At 32.0% G+C, this 17277-nt stretch overlaps 2 protein-coding genes across 2 annotated transcripts; one reads left to right on the top strand and one right to left on the bottom strand.

Moving 5' to 3' along the window:
- The first annotated feature begins 5310 nt into the window (after positions 1-5310).
- LOC116121142 (ALA-interacting subunit 3-like) lies at positions 5311-9001 on the top strand. Its single transcript, XM_031407077.1, has 8 exons — positions 5311-5643; positions 5757-5815; positions 5891-5965; positions 6085-6201; positions 6308-6378; positions 7726-8023; positions 8139-8428; positions 8899-9001. Exons 1-8 carry the CDS (start codon positions 5562-5564, stop codon positions 8951-8953), a joined length of 1047 nt encoding a protein of 348 aa, XP_031262937.1. The 5' UTR covers positions 5311-5561; the 3' UTR covers positions 8954-9001.
- Positions 9002-9426: 425 nt separating this feature from the next.
- Positions 9427-11462, bottom strand: LOC116121133. Its single transcript, XM_031407067.1, has 10 exons — positions 11254-11462; positions 11147-11160; positions 10803-11021; positions 10512-10583; positions 10339-10428; positions 10223-10264; positions 10037-10141; positions 9781-9949; positions 9593-9702; positions 9427-9516 (listed from the first exon to the last, which is right to left on the bottom strand). The coding sequence occupies exons 1-10, from the start codon at positions 11342-11344 to the stop codon at positions 9427-9429; spliced, it is 1002 nt and encodes a 333-aa protein (XP_031262927.1). The 5' UTR covers positions 11345-11462.
- Between the last annotated feature and the right edge of the window lie 5815 nt (positions 11463-17277).

The raw sequence follows: 17277 nt of genomic DNA, 5'->3' as shown, positions 1-17277 counted from the left end.
TATAGGTGTGGACGTTCTAAAATTTTTAACGTGCAATTGCTAGCTTTGACTTTACATTTTGTTAAGCTAACGACTTATTGTTAGTCCTTAATCTGCCTATTAAAAATTTCAGGACGTTTTCACTTGATATAGAGATATATATATATATATAGACACCCACATACACACACACATCCGTATCATTATGTATTTTATTGTTGTTGTGCTGTGTGATGAACTTGAAACATTTTGTCCTTCAAACGTTGAATTGGTTAACTAAAATATGTTTTACATATCATTGATTTGATACTGATCAGCTTGCAACATTGGCAAAGGATTGTGAGTTGTGCTGAATTTTCTGTTTTGTGGTGCTTAGTAGCCAGGGAGGTGCTTGGGGTCATTAAGGATAGTATAGCTGAATATAAGTCTTCACTTATCATGTTCAATTGGAAAACTTTTTACAGCGATTATAAAAGCTTATCTGTCAAGTGAATTTCAAAGGTGTTATATGTAAAGATCAACATTAAATTGTGGATTCCTTCGTCTTTGTGCTTTTCCTATATTGCTTCACAATTCCATTTGCTTCGACCTGTTTAAGTGATATGATTTTTATTGCTTTGCTTAATTTTGCACACGTGTGGAAAATCAATTATGAAGTACTTTAAATCTTATTCAAAACTAATTTTAAAAAACATTATGTTGGAAGAATTTAATTGAGAAGAGTAGTTATACTCTGTGTAGCATAAATTAATGATTTGCCTCTTGCGCTGGATTGCTTTAACAATTCCAGGTAAATGGTTATACTCTCTGCAGCAGATTCCATTGGACTTCAGTTGGTTCCTGTATCATTTAGCTTGAAAGATGAATCCGGGAAAACAATACAAGTATGTGGGAAAGAGATTCTGTTGCATGGTCCTTCTGACAGGGAAAGTGTTTGATAAATATCCAAACATGATTGTGGTCGACTATACTGTGCCCGATACAGTGAATGGTACCGAGTTACAGTACTATTATTTTGAAAGAAAAAAGCTATCCAGATGTTGAAACTTAGATTTTTAGTAAAGAAAAAAGATTGGATTCGGTAATTTAAGGTGAATTAAATCACAAGTGTTCATAGAAATTATTTGATGAGACAGAAAGATTTAATCTGTAAGATTTATTGTACAGAAGGGCTAAACATACTGTCCAACATTTTCGTTGCAACTGTTATCAGGTTTTACTTATTTCTCAAATTATAAGTTGTCTTACGGTCTATTAGTAGTCTAAGGATCCTTGACCTTATAATTTTATTAATCATTAGACCAGTTTAATTCAATATGTTTCGTTTAATTGTGCCTACACCAATTGTTTATAGACAACATAATATTGCATACAAGTTTTCCCTTCATGTAATTTGATCTCCTGTGGTTCCTGCAAAATGTAGTAACACAGAGCTGTATTGTAAAATTGGAGTGCCCTTTTACTATGGGAACCACTGGTGGAGACAAGCATAGATTGTATAAGACTCCAGAGAATTCACAGGTATATGCTGTGATCTCCCCACAAATCGGAAAAAAGGAAATACAGGTCCTGCACCTTTGACCAGATGTAAATATTTTAATGCTCTCTGGTTTATTGTATTCCATATCATAATATTTTTTGTTGGTTTGGTAGGTTGTAGCATTCCTTGCAGTGATGGAAATAATGGCCGAGCAATTTCCTGGAGCTTTTTCTGGGTATTCTCTGCAGGTATTTCTCAGTTTCTGACTTTATTTTAGGGTTAAACAGTTTTAATTGTTTTGTATTCTTTTACGTGAATGCATATATTCCGATGGAGAAAAGATTAAACAGAAGTGAAACATTTATATTACTTGGTCATTCTGTGCTACTAGTTTATTCAACGTCTCATAATTAGTTGTTATTGTTGGCATTCATTAACTAACCTCAGAATTCTAAACACAGCTGTTTATATTGTATGTTTGTTATTTAAACTGATAGTCTCATAAATTATTGGCTGGCCAGATTTCATTAAGTTGATATTTTTGTGTAATAATGCTATTAGCTAATGTAATTTTGTATTAAGGTGTGTTGGAGTCCCATCAAACAAAGAAAGTGAAACTGCCAAGCCTGCTATTTCATACTTTCAGAAATTGAGGGATCCACTTGATGACTCAATGAAGAAAAACGTGCAGGGTGTTTTGGGTGGCTAGGGTTTTTTCAATTCAATGAATTAATTAATTATGTTTTAATTTAAGTTGCATTTATATAGTGTAACTAATTAAAACCATATTCTACTTAAGAATAGTTATGGGTTCCAACTCTAATCCACTCTTGTAGCCAAACAAGCTAAATTGGTATTTTTAATTAATTATTACTATTATTAAAATCAATTAATAAATTAAAATATATTAATATTAAATAATAACAATAATTCATTTAAATATATACGTACATATATTTAAATATAATCTTATTAATTTTAATTTCAATATTAAAATTGAATATGGGCAACAACCTCAACAAATTTAATTGCACTGTGAGATTATCAAAGTACCATTTCGTCTTAAAAGATGAAAATACCATTTTCACATTTGGTCCTTAAATTATCTTATAATTGTGTGACCCGTAGGCTTCTTATCATATCGGCAACGAGTAGTATCGCGATTAACACCAATTAATCGTGTCACTACACACAGACTAAGATTGGCCTCTAGCAAAGCATCATGACCATTTGATAGATTCGGATTCAGCAAAATAGCTACCAATCAACGATATAGTTATTGTACAATCAAATCTTTTTATCATTCGTTATCTCATCAAGGTTGAGGCACAAAAATAGTGTCAACCTCAGATATCCTTGACATCTTTATATTCTGTTACTAGACCAATGACTGGGATAATAAATTGGATTAAGCAAGAATTCATTCCCATTGTGGCCATAGATTTAGTGTTATTACCATTTATTGAATTGTGCAGTGAGATAATTTCTCCTGTACCTAGGAATGATGAATCCTTTGTCAATCTACCGTAGTCTTGATACACTTCTCGATGTAGCCAATCACTACTGTTCTAATAGCTCTGAATAGAACTACGTTGGGCTAGTGTCAAACTACACCAATTGGTGCACAAGGTGCTCTGGTGATCTCAAGTCTAATGATCACATACACCACCATCCGTTAGAAGATTTATTCCATAAATACTAGGGTTACCATTCATATGGAATCATTTGATGGGTCTGTCCAATGAACTTGCCTACAACAAGCACCTATGTGTTGCACCAGGTTATCAACAAACAACCTTGACAAGTGAGATTAACCACTGTCTTACGATAGGGTCATTCATCACTATGATAACCTTACCGTATTATTTGTGTTCTAGGTCAAAATAATACTAGAGCTACTAACATTTTTAGAATGGCCACCATATGTGATTATAGGGTTTTCACTATCAAGATTTAAAATACTTAATACCCTAGTCACAGTTCTACCATCCTAAGGACATATATCAATACATATAATTATGATTTACACGATATAGAATAAAATATATTTTTTATTGATAAATAAACATTATTACAAAGAGTCAATTCTACAAAATTGATTGGCTGAATTATATATACAAATACACACAACTTTCAACAACAAAAAAGAATAAACCCTTGAAAACTATTTAAGTTCTTACAGGTTTAAAATTTAGCAAACATACCCCAAATGCAAATCAGTGGTCAAGTGATCTCGGGTCTTGGTTAAACTGGTTAAACCGATCCAGGCTGGGCCAGGCCAGAACTGGCTAGGTCGGGCGATTTTTAAAACACTGGACAAGGCATACATGATGGGGTTTTTGAATAAAATAAAATAATTATTTTCCATGTATTTTGAAATTAGTGGCTATTATTCACCCAATTAGCAAATACCCGTAAATAAAATAAAAATAAAAATAAAAATTAATGTAATAGACCATTGCCTCAATTAACTGACTCTTAAAATCACATTATTGAATGTAGGAGGAAAGTTTTACTTTGGCACGCTCTTGCTGCAACCCATCCCAGCTGAAGCCTTCTCTGGAAATATTTTACATCTCATTCAATCATATTACTTCAATTAAGATATTTCACGTTTAACTTAGGCAAAAATAATAAAATAAAATAATAAATAAAAAAAGAAAGGAACCTCATCTTAATTATCAACTTCCAAGCCACTAAACAAGGTTTGTTTTTCTTCATTTTAATTTTAAGCCAAAAATGGGAAAATTAGAATTCCATGAAATTTCAAAACTTGATTCTGTTTAAGAATTTCTTCTTAAAAGAGGTTCAACCCACTTGATATTGGATTTTTTTTCTTTATTCACTCAAATGTTATCAATGTTTGGTTAAACTTAACTTTAGACGTTACTAGGTGAAGTTATTATTCATAACAATGCTTTATTTGCCCGCAACACAACCATCATTTGAAAGGAAAGGAAAGATAAATCTAATTAATCATTTTAGTAAATATAAATATGCAGTTCACTATCAAGCCTTATTTTAAATGGTTCTTTTTATCTAATGCAAGTAAATGGTTAAATGGCACGGCAAGTAGCATGGTAATATCATTAATCAAATAAAAAGAACTTTAAATTTTCATTTTTTTGTTTTTTAACGCTTATTAGTTATTACATACAATTATTTCTGAAAAAAAACTAAATGAACATCAATAATGTTTTAATAGTTAGACATAATAGGAAAACTGCTGAGTTAAAGGCGGGTAGGGTCGGCCCATGTCTAACATGGACCATCGGTCAGTCACCGCCCCTAGTGGGACTCTTAGGAAATTTATAATTACACATGGGATCATTTTAGAACTCTCATAGTATTTATTTTTGAATATCAGCAAACCACCTATCATTATGAAACTTTGCATAATATCCCTTATAATTATTGTTGATCACCCTTTCAGCGATGAGACTCCTTTCACCTAAAATTGATCTTGAATCTATTATTTAAAAACACCCACTAGTATTTTTTTATTATTTAAAAAAAGAAAAAAGATTTTTACCTATATGCTTTCATAATTTCAGCATCAAAGCAATAGATCAATGCTCAATTGAACAAAAATATATATTGTTGCAAATAGCGTGACCTTAAAATGAATCTCATATGATAATTACGAAATAGGTGGTGGACTCAAAAATTAGATGGTCTAATGGCCACAACAACTATTCAATTAGGGATGTAAATGAAAAGTCTTAAAAGTTAGGGGTTAACCAATTTACGGAAACAACAGTAAGGCATGTGATGGGTTGCACACTTGCACTGCACCACCTAACTCGAGGCAGAGGAGAAAGTCTGATGATGAATTGAGGAGGGTGTCCGAAGGTCAGCCGCTGTAAAACAAAAGACAAAACAAACTAAATTGAAACTCTGCTTTATAAAGAAGACCGTTAGTTACATAAATTTACCTCTCATCCTCCGCCTTATATGTCAACCATTTTCGTTTTTCTTTCGTTTTTGTTTATTTTTAAATTTCCTAATATGCACAGCATCCCAAATGGAAAATATCTAAAACAATAAAAAATCAGAAACGGACACGTTAATCTCAAACTCTTTCATTTTTCTTTTGTTTGAGATGAAGGGAGGATCAGCCAGTTCTGGAGGCACAGATGCTCCTTCAAATTCTTCTTCTTCTTCCAGAACCAAGAAACCCAAATGTGATTTTCTTTATTTCATCATCTTTTTGTTTTATTTTAACCATTCTGTTTCTGGGTTTGTTTTTGGGAATTTCTTTTTCTTGACATTTTTTTGTTTTTGTTTTTGTTGTCAGATTCTAAGTTTACCCAGCAAGAGCTTCCGGCATGCAAGCCAATTCTAACACCCGGATATGTATGGATTAAAATGTATAATATTTAATCTTTTTTTCTCTGATTATTTTCTGAATTTCTTGTATTGGGGTTTCAGGTGATTATGATATTTACTGCCGTTGGTGTCATCTTCATCCCAGTTGGCCTCTTTTCATTATTTGCATCAGAAAGTGTAATATTTTTAATCATATATTATATTATATACATACTGAATTTATTTTAATTTGTCAACTTTGGAAATGATTGATATTTAAAATTAAACTAGGGTTTCTTTATTTATTTTATATGCAGGTGGTGGAAATTGTGGATAGATATGATATTGATTGTGTTCCTTCTAATTATTCCTCGAATATGCTTGCGTATATCCAAAGCACTGCCACTAACAAGACCTGCACTAGGAGTTTGAATGTTAGTCCTTTATTTTATTTTCTCAACGATTTGCAGGTTTATTCTTCACTTTTAAATTATATATTAATAACATTTTTCTTCTGTGCATTAACTTGATATGTTCCAGATTACAAAGGAAATGAAAAGTCCTGTTTTTATCTACTATCAGCTTGATAACTTCTACCAGAATCATCGTCGGTATGCACAATCTGTTTGTACTTTACGTGCAATTGTTTGGATAGTTTTACATTTTTGAGAGGCTTGATATTGTTATATTTTCTATATGTTTGGTTGTGAATGTATGTGATTTCTAAAAATTACTTGCCATTCTCCTCCCAGTAAAAGTCCTAATTCTGAGTTTTGATGTTTAAAGATCTCTTGAAATTGGTAAAAAAAAATAAAAAAATAAAAAAATTGTGAAATTTATGATCATAATGGAGGAGGCAGTGAGTTTGATGATTAATGAATTGAAAGCTTGAGCTAGGATGTCATCTTTACCTTTGTTTCATCTAGTTCTGTGCTTACAACCACACAAATATTTGTAGTAAATACTTTGAAAGAAAGAATTGTTTTTGTTAATAAATTGCATAGGCTTCTCCTACGCAATATATTTTGAGGAAAATACTTGTGATCATCGACACAGGAATTATAAATGAGATGATGTAGGCTGAGAGAACCAAAACAAAATCATTTAACTCCTGAAATTGTGAGGATTCTGGAAATTTGAAAAATGAAGCATAGTAAACCTTGCAATTTGATTAAGACATCAAGCTGAAAACTGATCTCCGGAACAGAACCTTAGGCTTTGTAAAAGAAAGTTCTCACCCCCAAAAGTGTACTTAATTCTGTTACGCCAAATGCTCCAAATTGGACCAAGAGAAGTGGCATTTGCAGACTACTGCATTCCTATCCTTCCTAAATTTTTCTTTCAAAGAAGCCAAAAATTGTAGCAGAGTTCTCAAAAACAGAGCCCAGAGTTGGTTGAGATTTTTTATTATGAAGAAAAATATCCTTTAAATCATATTTAAGCTAATACTTTTACATAATGAATGATTTTAATAGTTTGAGTAATATATGTTTGTTCCTTTTGTGGCTCACTTTCCTCTTCTAATCTTCTATTCAATTAGTTTGTTACTCTTCAACCTATTCAAAATTTTTGAAGAACGATGAAAAATTGAATAAATATGAGTGTCAAGATCTAAATGTTGCCTTGTATTTATAAGGAGATGAAGTTGAGAAATAGTCAAGATGATTTTCTGAATGAAATACAATTTAACAGATTTAATTGCGATTAATGCGGTGATAGTATAAATTTATAATTTAATTTGAGATTCTAAATTTACCTTGTAACAACTTCGCATTTCTGCTTTGCTTATTATTTATTGGAATTAAAATTTTTATGAATTTGAAAAGTAGAGTTTTATTTTTGAATTTGGAACCTTGTACAGTGTTTACCATATATTAATCATCCTGTCATCATATTCTGCTGGACTTCTGTATCTTTTTGAACCTTCTCTTAATTTGAAGTCTAAAAGTTGCTTTCAGATATGTTAAAAGTCGAAGTGACAAACAATTGCGGAGTAGAAAATATGAGAGTGATACAAAAGACTGTGCTCCTGAGGCCACATCAAAAGGTTTCCCAATTGTTCCTTGTGGCCTTACTGCATGGAGTTTGTTCAATGACACATATGGGTTTTCAGTGAAAAACAAGGCGCTAGAGGTTAGCAAGAAGAACATAGCCTGGAAAAGTGACAAAGGGCATAAATTTGGGTCTGATGTCTATCCCAAAAATTTCCAGACTGGAGAGTTGATTGGAGGTGGAAAACTCAATTCTAGCATACCAGTGAGTATACCTTTGTTATTCTTTCCTGTTAGTTTTATAACGTTACTGCTTTTTAATTTTTTTCCTTTTCTTTAACTATAAAAGATGTTTCTCATTACTGGTTTGTGTATGACAGTTGAGCGAACAAGATGATCTTATAGTTTGGATGCGTACCGCTGCACTTCCAAGTTTTAGAAAATTATATGGAAAAATAGAGGTAGATCTTCAAGTTAATGACCAAGTTACAGTCGTAATCCAGAACAATTATAACACTTACAGTTTCGGGGGTAAAAAGAAGGTGGTTCTTTCAACCACAAGTTGGATAGGCGGAAAAAATGATTTTCTGGGCATAGCATATCTTACCGTTGGCGGACTATGCCTGTTCTTGGCAATATCCTTCATACTTGTATATGTGGCCAAACCAAGGTGAGTTAATATCTAAACTCATACTGATTTCTATTTATCAATATAATCATTTGAAGTAAATAAATTTTATGTTTGAAAATTTTCTCTAGAGAAATTTTCCACCCTAAAGACAAATTATTTCTCATCCTAAATTCCTAATCTGTGATGTACCCTATAGTATTTTTGCAGTGTACTAGCTTTAGGATTTAGTTTAGTTGTATATTTCCTTCAGATCGCATGTATGGAGATGTACAATAGAACTGGCTGAAATATCTTTGCATGATGATTCATGTTTCCATTTCTTTGCTCTTGAGCGAGAATCCTGATTTCGGCATATATTTAACTGACGTTGCTAACTCGAATTGATGATGATCTTGTTTCCGGTAATGATAATTAATTTCTTTGATTTTACATCTTCTTGTGTTGTGCACAATCTGTTGTAGTGAATTATATGGCGTTATTCATTTGAGATGGTTTTATGTTTTGTGTAGGCCTCTTGGGGATCCAACTTACTTGTCTTGGAATAGAAATCCAGCAGGCAATTAGATTAGCATTGCCATAAAATATTATCCGGCGTCCGCAGTTTATAGATCATGTCTGTTGGGATATAACTTTCATCACACCAAGTTGATGTACTAATTTTGCCGAAGAAAACAACTTCGTCCTCACTCGGTATAAAGTTTTAACAAATATCATTATTCTGCATTTTCATAAACCTAATTGTATTATTTTGTCTTATTATTGTAAAATTGATGAATGTTTTATACAACAGCTTTCAAAAAACAAAAAATTCACCGGCATCATATTTATTACCAATAAATTCATTCACAATAAGGTGATACATCTTCTTCACTTGAAGTGGACTAGGAAACTATCTGATTCATTTTCAACAAATAAATATTCAATTAAACTTACATATTGTGCCAACTCAAAATCAAAAGAAATTTTTTTGAAGACTCTTATGTCTTCTTGTAAAAGGAAATTATTAAATAGAAATATGGAGATCATAGTACTGTAAATTACTCTTGGCAAGGAATAATTGTAGGCTCCATTGCAATGGAAATATTTCTATCGCACATGCTTGCACCAATATTTACAACACCTTCTCCCTGCATATTATAAACTATTTACTCATAAATATCTTATATTATATTTTATAATATGGTAAGAAAATTACTGAAATACCTTTGCAATGTTTCTAAAGAATGTGGTGGTATAATTTCCAGTAGGAAATAGAGCTTCAATGAGATCTGCTAAAACCAATTGAGGTTGGGCCACAGCTCCATCATACCAATCTTTAGTTTTAAAATTCACAATTAGTTAGTTATAAAAATATAAAAAAGAAAAAGAAAATTGATATGAAAAATACTTACCAAGAGTGATTGAATTATTTTGAATTCTTTTATCATATCTCCATAAGCTTTGATTTGTAATGAAAGCAAAGCAAAAGTTGTCATGGACATCAATATTTTTGAGAAATGTTGATTGATTGTAGTTAATCGGATCAGAAGTATTCGTTCCATCAATCACAACATCCACTGTCTAAATTTCATAAACAAGTGTTGGAATTATAATTGATGAAAAATATAATTTAAAGTAAATTGTTTAATCTAAAATTAAAAAGCTTACACAAAGGATGGCATGCAAATCATCTAAATCATCAGGAATAGAGATGTTAAAAGTCTTCTTGTTGATTGAGTTATCTACATTTTCTCCACCTGCATCTTCCACATACTGTTCTTCCAATTCAATGCATCAAAAATAAAAAATAAATCAAAGGAAATTATAATCCAACATTGAAGATTGAGTTTGTACCTTCAACTTGAATGTTTCCTGATTAAAAGACCATATACCCTGCTGAAAATGCAAGTAATTTAATTAAAATGGCAAATATTAATTCATAACACAGAGATAAATGTATAGGTACAAACATTATCCAACTCCATCCAAGCAACAATTGGTTTGAATGACTGTGTCTTGCTTGCTGCTGATTTATTCAGGCACAAATAGTTCGATTTCACCTGCAAAAATTAAATGAAACATTGATAAACACATTGAGTAATATCTATAATCGGCTTGTTCAAGGGTAAACTGTAATTCTCACTGCACTATACACTTGGTTGGCTCTCGTTTCAACGTTTGCAAAAACTCCCAAGAACTTGATCCACTCTGCTCGCTATTATATTTACATGTTATGCATAAGAAAACTGGATTACTAATAGTAAAATGTACTTATACATTACAACAAAACTGTCTATTTCCAAGGGATAAAAGCTCTCGTAAAAGATGAAAATTACCATGGAAAATATCATGATAAAAAAATAATTTTTGAGGAAAATATGTTCCTTGGAAATGCATCTTTTCCAAAGGTAAAAAGGGTTTGATTGATGACTACCTGAAGAGGATAATCCTCTCCAAGAGGAGCAAAAATAGCGAAATTGCAAGCCTGTGGCTGATCGGTCTGGCTAGTAAAATGAGCTGCATATAGTGAAAGTTGTTGTGGCTCAGTTTTGTTGATTATATCTATTTCTCCTCCTTCGTATAATTTCATTACGCATTCAGAAGCCACGAAGCTCGATGTAATGCCCTTCATGCTCTCTAACAATCCTAGTAGCTGTGGAGAAAAATATATATATTCAACTATATATAATAAAAGAAACAAAAATCTTTATAATTTCATCAGTATTAAAACTTGCTAAATTATTATAATTACAACTTAGAGAAGGCCTGGATCCTCACCTCGAAAAAGGATACTGATGGATTTAAAATAAGAAGGGAAAAGGAATTAGAAAAAGTGATAATAAAATGATGAAATAAAAGAAATATGAATTGAGTTGAGTTAGTACCTGGAAAGAAATCAGTATCAACTGAATAGTTTGACAATGGAACGACAAAAGATTTGATTCTGGAGGTGCAATACTTTGTTCTTTCTGCCATTCTTGAGTTGTTCTGTTCAATTTTTAATCCAACTTCATATACCCAATGTATAATAAAACATGAGATTATATCTCTTTACCATAACTTCTCTCACATACCAAAACAACCTAACACTTTCTCAAACTCTAAACCCTCAAATCTTCAAGAAATACTTTTTTTTTTTTTTTTTTTTTTTATTATCTTTCAATTTCAATAGTTAATACATGCAATAAAATTCTCATGAAATTTTGAAAACGTTGCTCTAATTCATGACTGGCCCATGAGCCGACTAGAAAAACCAGGCATTGGGTTGTGGAAGCCCAACTGTGACAAGTAGCCAAGTTGTATTAGCCAGACGGTGTCATTGTGGACTGAGTTCCAAAAAAGGGCCATCAACGGCCCGTGATCTCTACGGGCCACCTTAAAACCGATTCCATCCGCTTGTTACTACCAGACTAAAAAGTATTAAATATAGCATTACTTTATTTATATTAGTTACTACAATGTACTCTTTATTGTGTTAAACGCCAGTCTTTTTTATGAATTTATATTTAATGTCATCTTTATAATATTTGTCATTACCGTTCGAACCAACAACCAATATTGTAGGCCAATATTCTCACCAAATAAATGTAATTAATATAGTATATATATATCTAGCTAATTCACTCTCAATTTATAATGTCTCTATATGCAAAGCCAGTGCATCAAACTAGCTAAAATGTGCCTCTTCTTGAGGTAAACTAATAAATTTACAGAAGATAAAGAGTACCTGAATAAGAAGGTAGCTCCGGCCATCAATGGAGTTCTTGATAACTTTGAAGGTTTGTCCATAATATACATGGAAATTCTGGGCATCTTCCACTTTTGAAATATCACCATTCCCACCGCTAAACCATCCCCAACTTAACAACAAAAAAAGTAGCTGAAACTTCCAAGTTGCAGAAGTAGAAGTAGAAGAAGAAGACGACATGGTTTTAATGAAGAAGCACAAAACAAAACTCACTAGTTAACTACTCTATACACTCCTAGCTCTAGCATGGAATAGTACTAATATACCTAATTATCAGTGCGTGAGAGAGAGAAAAGAACTTTTGGATATGTGAATTATTTGATGATTTTGTTGTCATGTGAGGTTTTCTTTTTCATTAATGGATTTGAAACAGTTGGTAACCCGTGAACCAATGTTTCTTTCTTTGCCTTATTTGTCATCTTCTTTTCTTTTTGTTTTTCGCTCCTTAACCCAATTGTCTCACCATCATATCCTCACTCCATGTGCTATGTATGCACCGTCACCGCTACCACCACTTCACTCAAATTATAAGTGGTGTTCCTTTAATATACAAAATCTTGTGCTCTATTTTTAAATCAAGGGCTTTCAGCTCATTTTGATGGATCAAACGCCATTCACTTAGCCATATTGCTTTTTAGATTTAGATTTATATTTATATTTAATTGATAAGCTAATTTTAGTCGGGTTGTTCATCGTCTGAAAATGTTCAAACACATATTTTGGGTTTATAACAATTTCCTCCTCAAGGCTCTACGAAAGTAAACACAACCCAAAGGTTTCAGATAATAACGAATACACCCAAAAAATTGATTACTCCACCATAAAAAAATTATAATATACTTTGTCCAATTATATATTCTTTTGAGTTTTTTATTTCTTCAATTTTTATTTTAAATATAAAGTTTTTTATAAGGAAATAAAAAATTAAAAGAATCTAAAACTTCATTTTTAAAAGATCTTTTTTTTAGTTTTTATTTTATGACTCAAGTATTCGAGTCAACTTGCACACATCTCGATTAATCATCAGGACCCTTGAATACTCTACAAACCCAATGTTCCAAGGGTTTGTTACTTTTGAAAAAAATTTAGCATCTTTATTTTATTATACTTCACTCTCCCATTCTACTTTATTCATTTAATATTATGCACTTTAATTGAATTTAGTTTGTATAATTAGATGAAGGGTACTCTAGTCTTTATATAGTAAAGTAATCAATTTTTGGGTGCATTTTTTACCTCTGAAATTCTTGGGTGTCTTTTATTTTCTTCAAACTTTGAGGAATAATCCCCTTATATTTTTGCCCGAATATTTAAACATTCTTGCTTTCATAACTTTTATTAATTCATCCAGCTGTAGTTCACAAGTGTTAATTATTATTATTATTATTATTATTATTGTTATTTTTTTGTTGTGCATTCACAAGCCATATTACTTGGTGGGACAAAGTATGCATGATCCGTAATGGCTAGCACCCTTCCCACCTTCCCATACCCTTACCATTGGGATTTATTGTTTAATATATTTAAAGATTATTTTATGAGAAAAAATTTTCTAGTAATGAACATTTATTACACCGACATATAAATTGAGCTCTTATTTTAGTTAGGTACGATTTGGTATTATTGTAGCTTCCAACTCACTTATACCCTATTTGGAAATAATATGCCCATTATATTTGTGTTTTAGATTACTAATTGTACTTAGAAGAATGTTGTTACCTAACTTTTACTTACATTATTCCCTAATAATTCACTTGAATGGATAAATACTACTAAGTAGTGAGTAGACCAAAATCTAAGGTGTGTTTGTTTTAGCATTTTTGCACTATCATATCTCTATCTTACCCAAAATATACATTTATTTCCCTATTATGAAAATCCTATTCTATTTTATTCAATTCTTTTTAAACCCTCTAGGTTTGTTAATTTAACTAGACACCGCCCAAAAAAAGTTTAGAAATTGACAAAAACACCCCCACCCACCTATATTTGCCAGATTCCAGCCACCACCGTCGAAAGGTGGCCGGAATCTAGTATAATGGAGTACTACTGGCTGGATCTGACCGGAAAAGGCCAGATCTACAGTCATAGCTGGTCGTTAATGACGACCAAACGTGGCCAAATCTGGCTGTTTCCAACCAGATCTACGATGGATTTGACTGGTCGGCCAGATCTACGGTCATAGCTGGTCATCAATGATGACCAAACGTTGCCAGATCTGACTNAGAAGGTAGCTCCGGCCATCAATGGAGTTCTTGATAACTTTGAAGGTTTGTCCATAATATACATGGAAATTCTGGGCATCTTCCACTTTTGAAATATCACCATTCCCACCGCTAAACCATCCCCAACTTAACAACAAAACAACTAGCTGAAACTTCCAAGTTGCAGAAGTAGAAGTAGAAGAAGAAGACGACATGGTTTTAATGAAGAAGCACAAAACAAAACTCACTAGTTAACTACTCTATACACTCCTAGCTCTAGCATGGAATAGTACTAATATACCTAATTATCAGTGCGTGAGAGAGAGAAAAGAACTTTTGGATATGTGAATTATTTGATGATTTTGTTGTCATGTGAGGTTTTCTTTTTCATTAATGGATTTGAAACAGTTGGTAACCCGTGAACCAATGTTTCTTTCTTTGCCTTATTTGTCATCTTCTTTTCTTTTTGTTTTTCGCTCCTTAACCCAATTGTCTCACCATCATATCCTCACTCCATGTGCTATGTATGCACCGTCACCGCTACCACCACTTCACTCAAATTATAAGTGGTGTTCCTTTAATATACAAAATCTTGTGCTCTATTTTTAAATCAAGGGCTTTCAGCTCATTTTGATGGATCAAACGCCATTCACTTAGCCATATTGCTTTTTAGATTTAGATTTATATTTATATTTAATTGATAAGCTAATTTTAGTCGGGTTGTTCATCGTCTGAAAATGTTCAAACACATATTTTGGGTTTATAACAATTTCCTCCTCAAGGCTCTACGAAAGTAAACACAACCCAAAGGTTTCAGATAATAACGAATACACCCAAAAAATTGATTACTCCACCATAAAAAAATTATAATATACTTTGTCCAATTATATATTCTTTTGAGTTTTTTATTTCTTCAATTTTTATTTTAAATATAAAGTTTTTTATAAGGAAATAAAAAATTAAAAGAATCTAAAACTTCATTTTTAAAAGATCTTTTTTTTAGTTTTTATTTTATGACTCAAGTATTCGAGTCAACTTGCACACATCTCGATTAATCATCAGGACCCTTGAATACTCTACAAACCCAATGTTCCAAGGGTTTGTTACTTTTGAAAAAAATTTAGCATCTTTATTTTATTATACTTCACTCTCCCATTCTACTTTATTCATTTAATATTATGCACTTTAATTGAATTTAGTTTGTATAATTAGATGAAGGGTACTCTAGTCTTTATATAGTAAAGTAATCAATTTTTGGGTGCATTTTTTACCTCTGAAATTCTTGGGTGTCTTTTATTTTCTTCAAACTTTGAGGAATAATCCCCTTATATTTTTGCCCGAATATTTAAACATTCTTGCTTTCATAACTTTTATTAATTCATCCAGCTGTAGTTCACAAGTGTTAATTATTATTATTATTATTATTATTATTGTTATTTTTTTGTTGTGCATTCACAAGCCATATTACTTGGTGGGACAAAGTATGCATGATCCGTAATGGCTAGCACCCTTCCCACCTTCCCATACCCTTACCATTGGGATTTATTGTTTAATATATTTAAAGATTATTTTATGAGAAAAAATTTTCTAGTAATGAACATTTATTACACCGACATATAAATTGAGCTCTTATTTTAGTTAGGTACGATTTGGTATTATTGTAGCTTCCAACTCACTTATACCCTATTTGGAAATAATATGCCCATTATATTTGTGTTTTAGATTACTAATTGTACTTAGAAGAATGTTGTTACCTAACTTTTACTTACATTATTCCCTAATAATTCACTTGAATGGATAAATACTACTAAGTAGTGAGTAGACCAAAATCTAAGGTGTGTTTGTTTTAGCATTTTTGCACTATCATATCTCTATCTTACCCAAAATATACATTTATTTCCCTATTATGAAAATCCTATTCTATTTTATTCAATTCTTTTTAAACCCTCTAGGTTTGTTAATTTAACTAGACACCGCCCAAAAAAAGTTTAGAAATTGACAAAAACACCCCCACCCACCTATATTTGCCAGATTCCAGCCACCACCGTCGAAAGGTGGCCGGAATCTAGTATAATGGAGTACTACTGGCTGGATCTGACCGGAAAAGGCCAGATCTACAGTCATAGCTGGTCGTTAATGACGACCAAACGTGGCCAAATCTGGCTGTTTCCAACCAGATCTACGATGGATTTGACTGGTCGGCCAGATCTACGGTCATAGCTGGTCATCAATGATGACCAAACGTTGCCAGATCTGACTGTTTCCAATCAGATCCACGATGGATTTGGTTGGAAAAGGCCATATCGGCGTATGACCGGCTAGATCCAGCCAGTTGTACGCTAATACGACAACTCCGACCACCCTCCGGCGGTGGTGGCTAGCTGCCGGCATTTAATGGGTAGATGGGGGTGTTTTTATTAATTTTTAATGTTTTATTGCAAGGGTGTTTAGTAAATTAACAAACCTAAGGGGTGTTTTTGTTAATTTTTAAATCATACCTAATAACCACCAACTCTGACTTTTTTAAAAATCTTATCCAAAATAATAAAACAAACACACTCTAAACTGCTTGATACTTTGATGTAAACACTTAATGTAGTAGGTGATTGAGTCAATATTTGATAGGAGGGTGAAGGTGTCAATAACCAAATTTACCATTTGATCGGTTAATTGGTCAGTGAAATAATGTGAGAGATTCAAGGGTCATTTATTGATTTGACAACTTTATGAAGCTAGCTCAATATACAGTATAACTTCTCTATAGTGATATTTTAGATATGAATAACTTCTATGTAGTGATAAAAAATTTTAGTCGCAACTTGAGATAGTTATAAATAAGAATGAACTTCACATTGTAATAAGTTAAAATTTTTCTAATTCCCGTTTTAAGAAAGTTGTCTCCACATAGTAATAGTTATCTATATATTGCAAAAAAATATATGCTATGTTACATTAAA

Source organism: Pistacia vera, unplaced genomic scaffold, assembly GCF_008641045.1.
Source record: "Pistacia vera cultivar Batoury unplaced genomic scaffold, PisVer_v2 Contig968, whole genome shotgun sequence".
Classification (NCBI taxonomy): domain Eukaryota; kingdom Viridiplantae; phylum Streptophyta; class Magnoliopsida; order Sapindales; family Anacardiaceae; genus Pistacia; species Pistacia vera.
The sequence above is the reverse complement of the archived record's forward strand: the minus strand, read 5'-3'. Positions and strand labels throughout refer to the sequence as shown.

Coding starts and splice junctions, on each gene's coding strand:
- LOC116121142 (XM_031407077.1), top strand. CDS start 5,562: ATGAAGGGAGGATCAGCCAGTTCTGGAGGCACAGATGCTCCTTCAAAT. Junction 5,644..5,756: donor CAGAACCAAGAAACCCAAAT/GTGATTTTCTTT, acceptor TTTTGTTGTCAG/ATTCTAAGTTTACCCAGCAA. Junction 5,816..5,890: donor CAATTCTAACACCCGGATAT/GTATGGATTAAA, acceptor TTGGGGTTTCAG/GTGATTATGATATTTACTGC.
- LOC116121133 (XM_031407067.1), bottom strand. CDS start 11,344: ATGGCAGAAAGAACAAAGTATTGCACCTCCAGAATCAAATCTTTTGTC. Junction 10,265..10,338: donor CTTGGATGGAGTTGGATAAT/GTTTGTACCTAT, acceptor TTGCATTTTCAG/CAGGGTATATGGTCTTTTAA. Junction 9,703..9,780: donor AAATAATTCAATCACTCTTG/GTAAGTATTTTT, acceptor TTAAAACTAAAG/ATTGGTATGATGGAGCTGTG.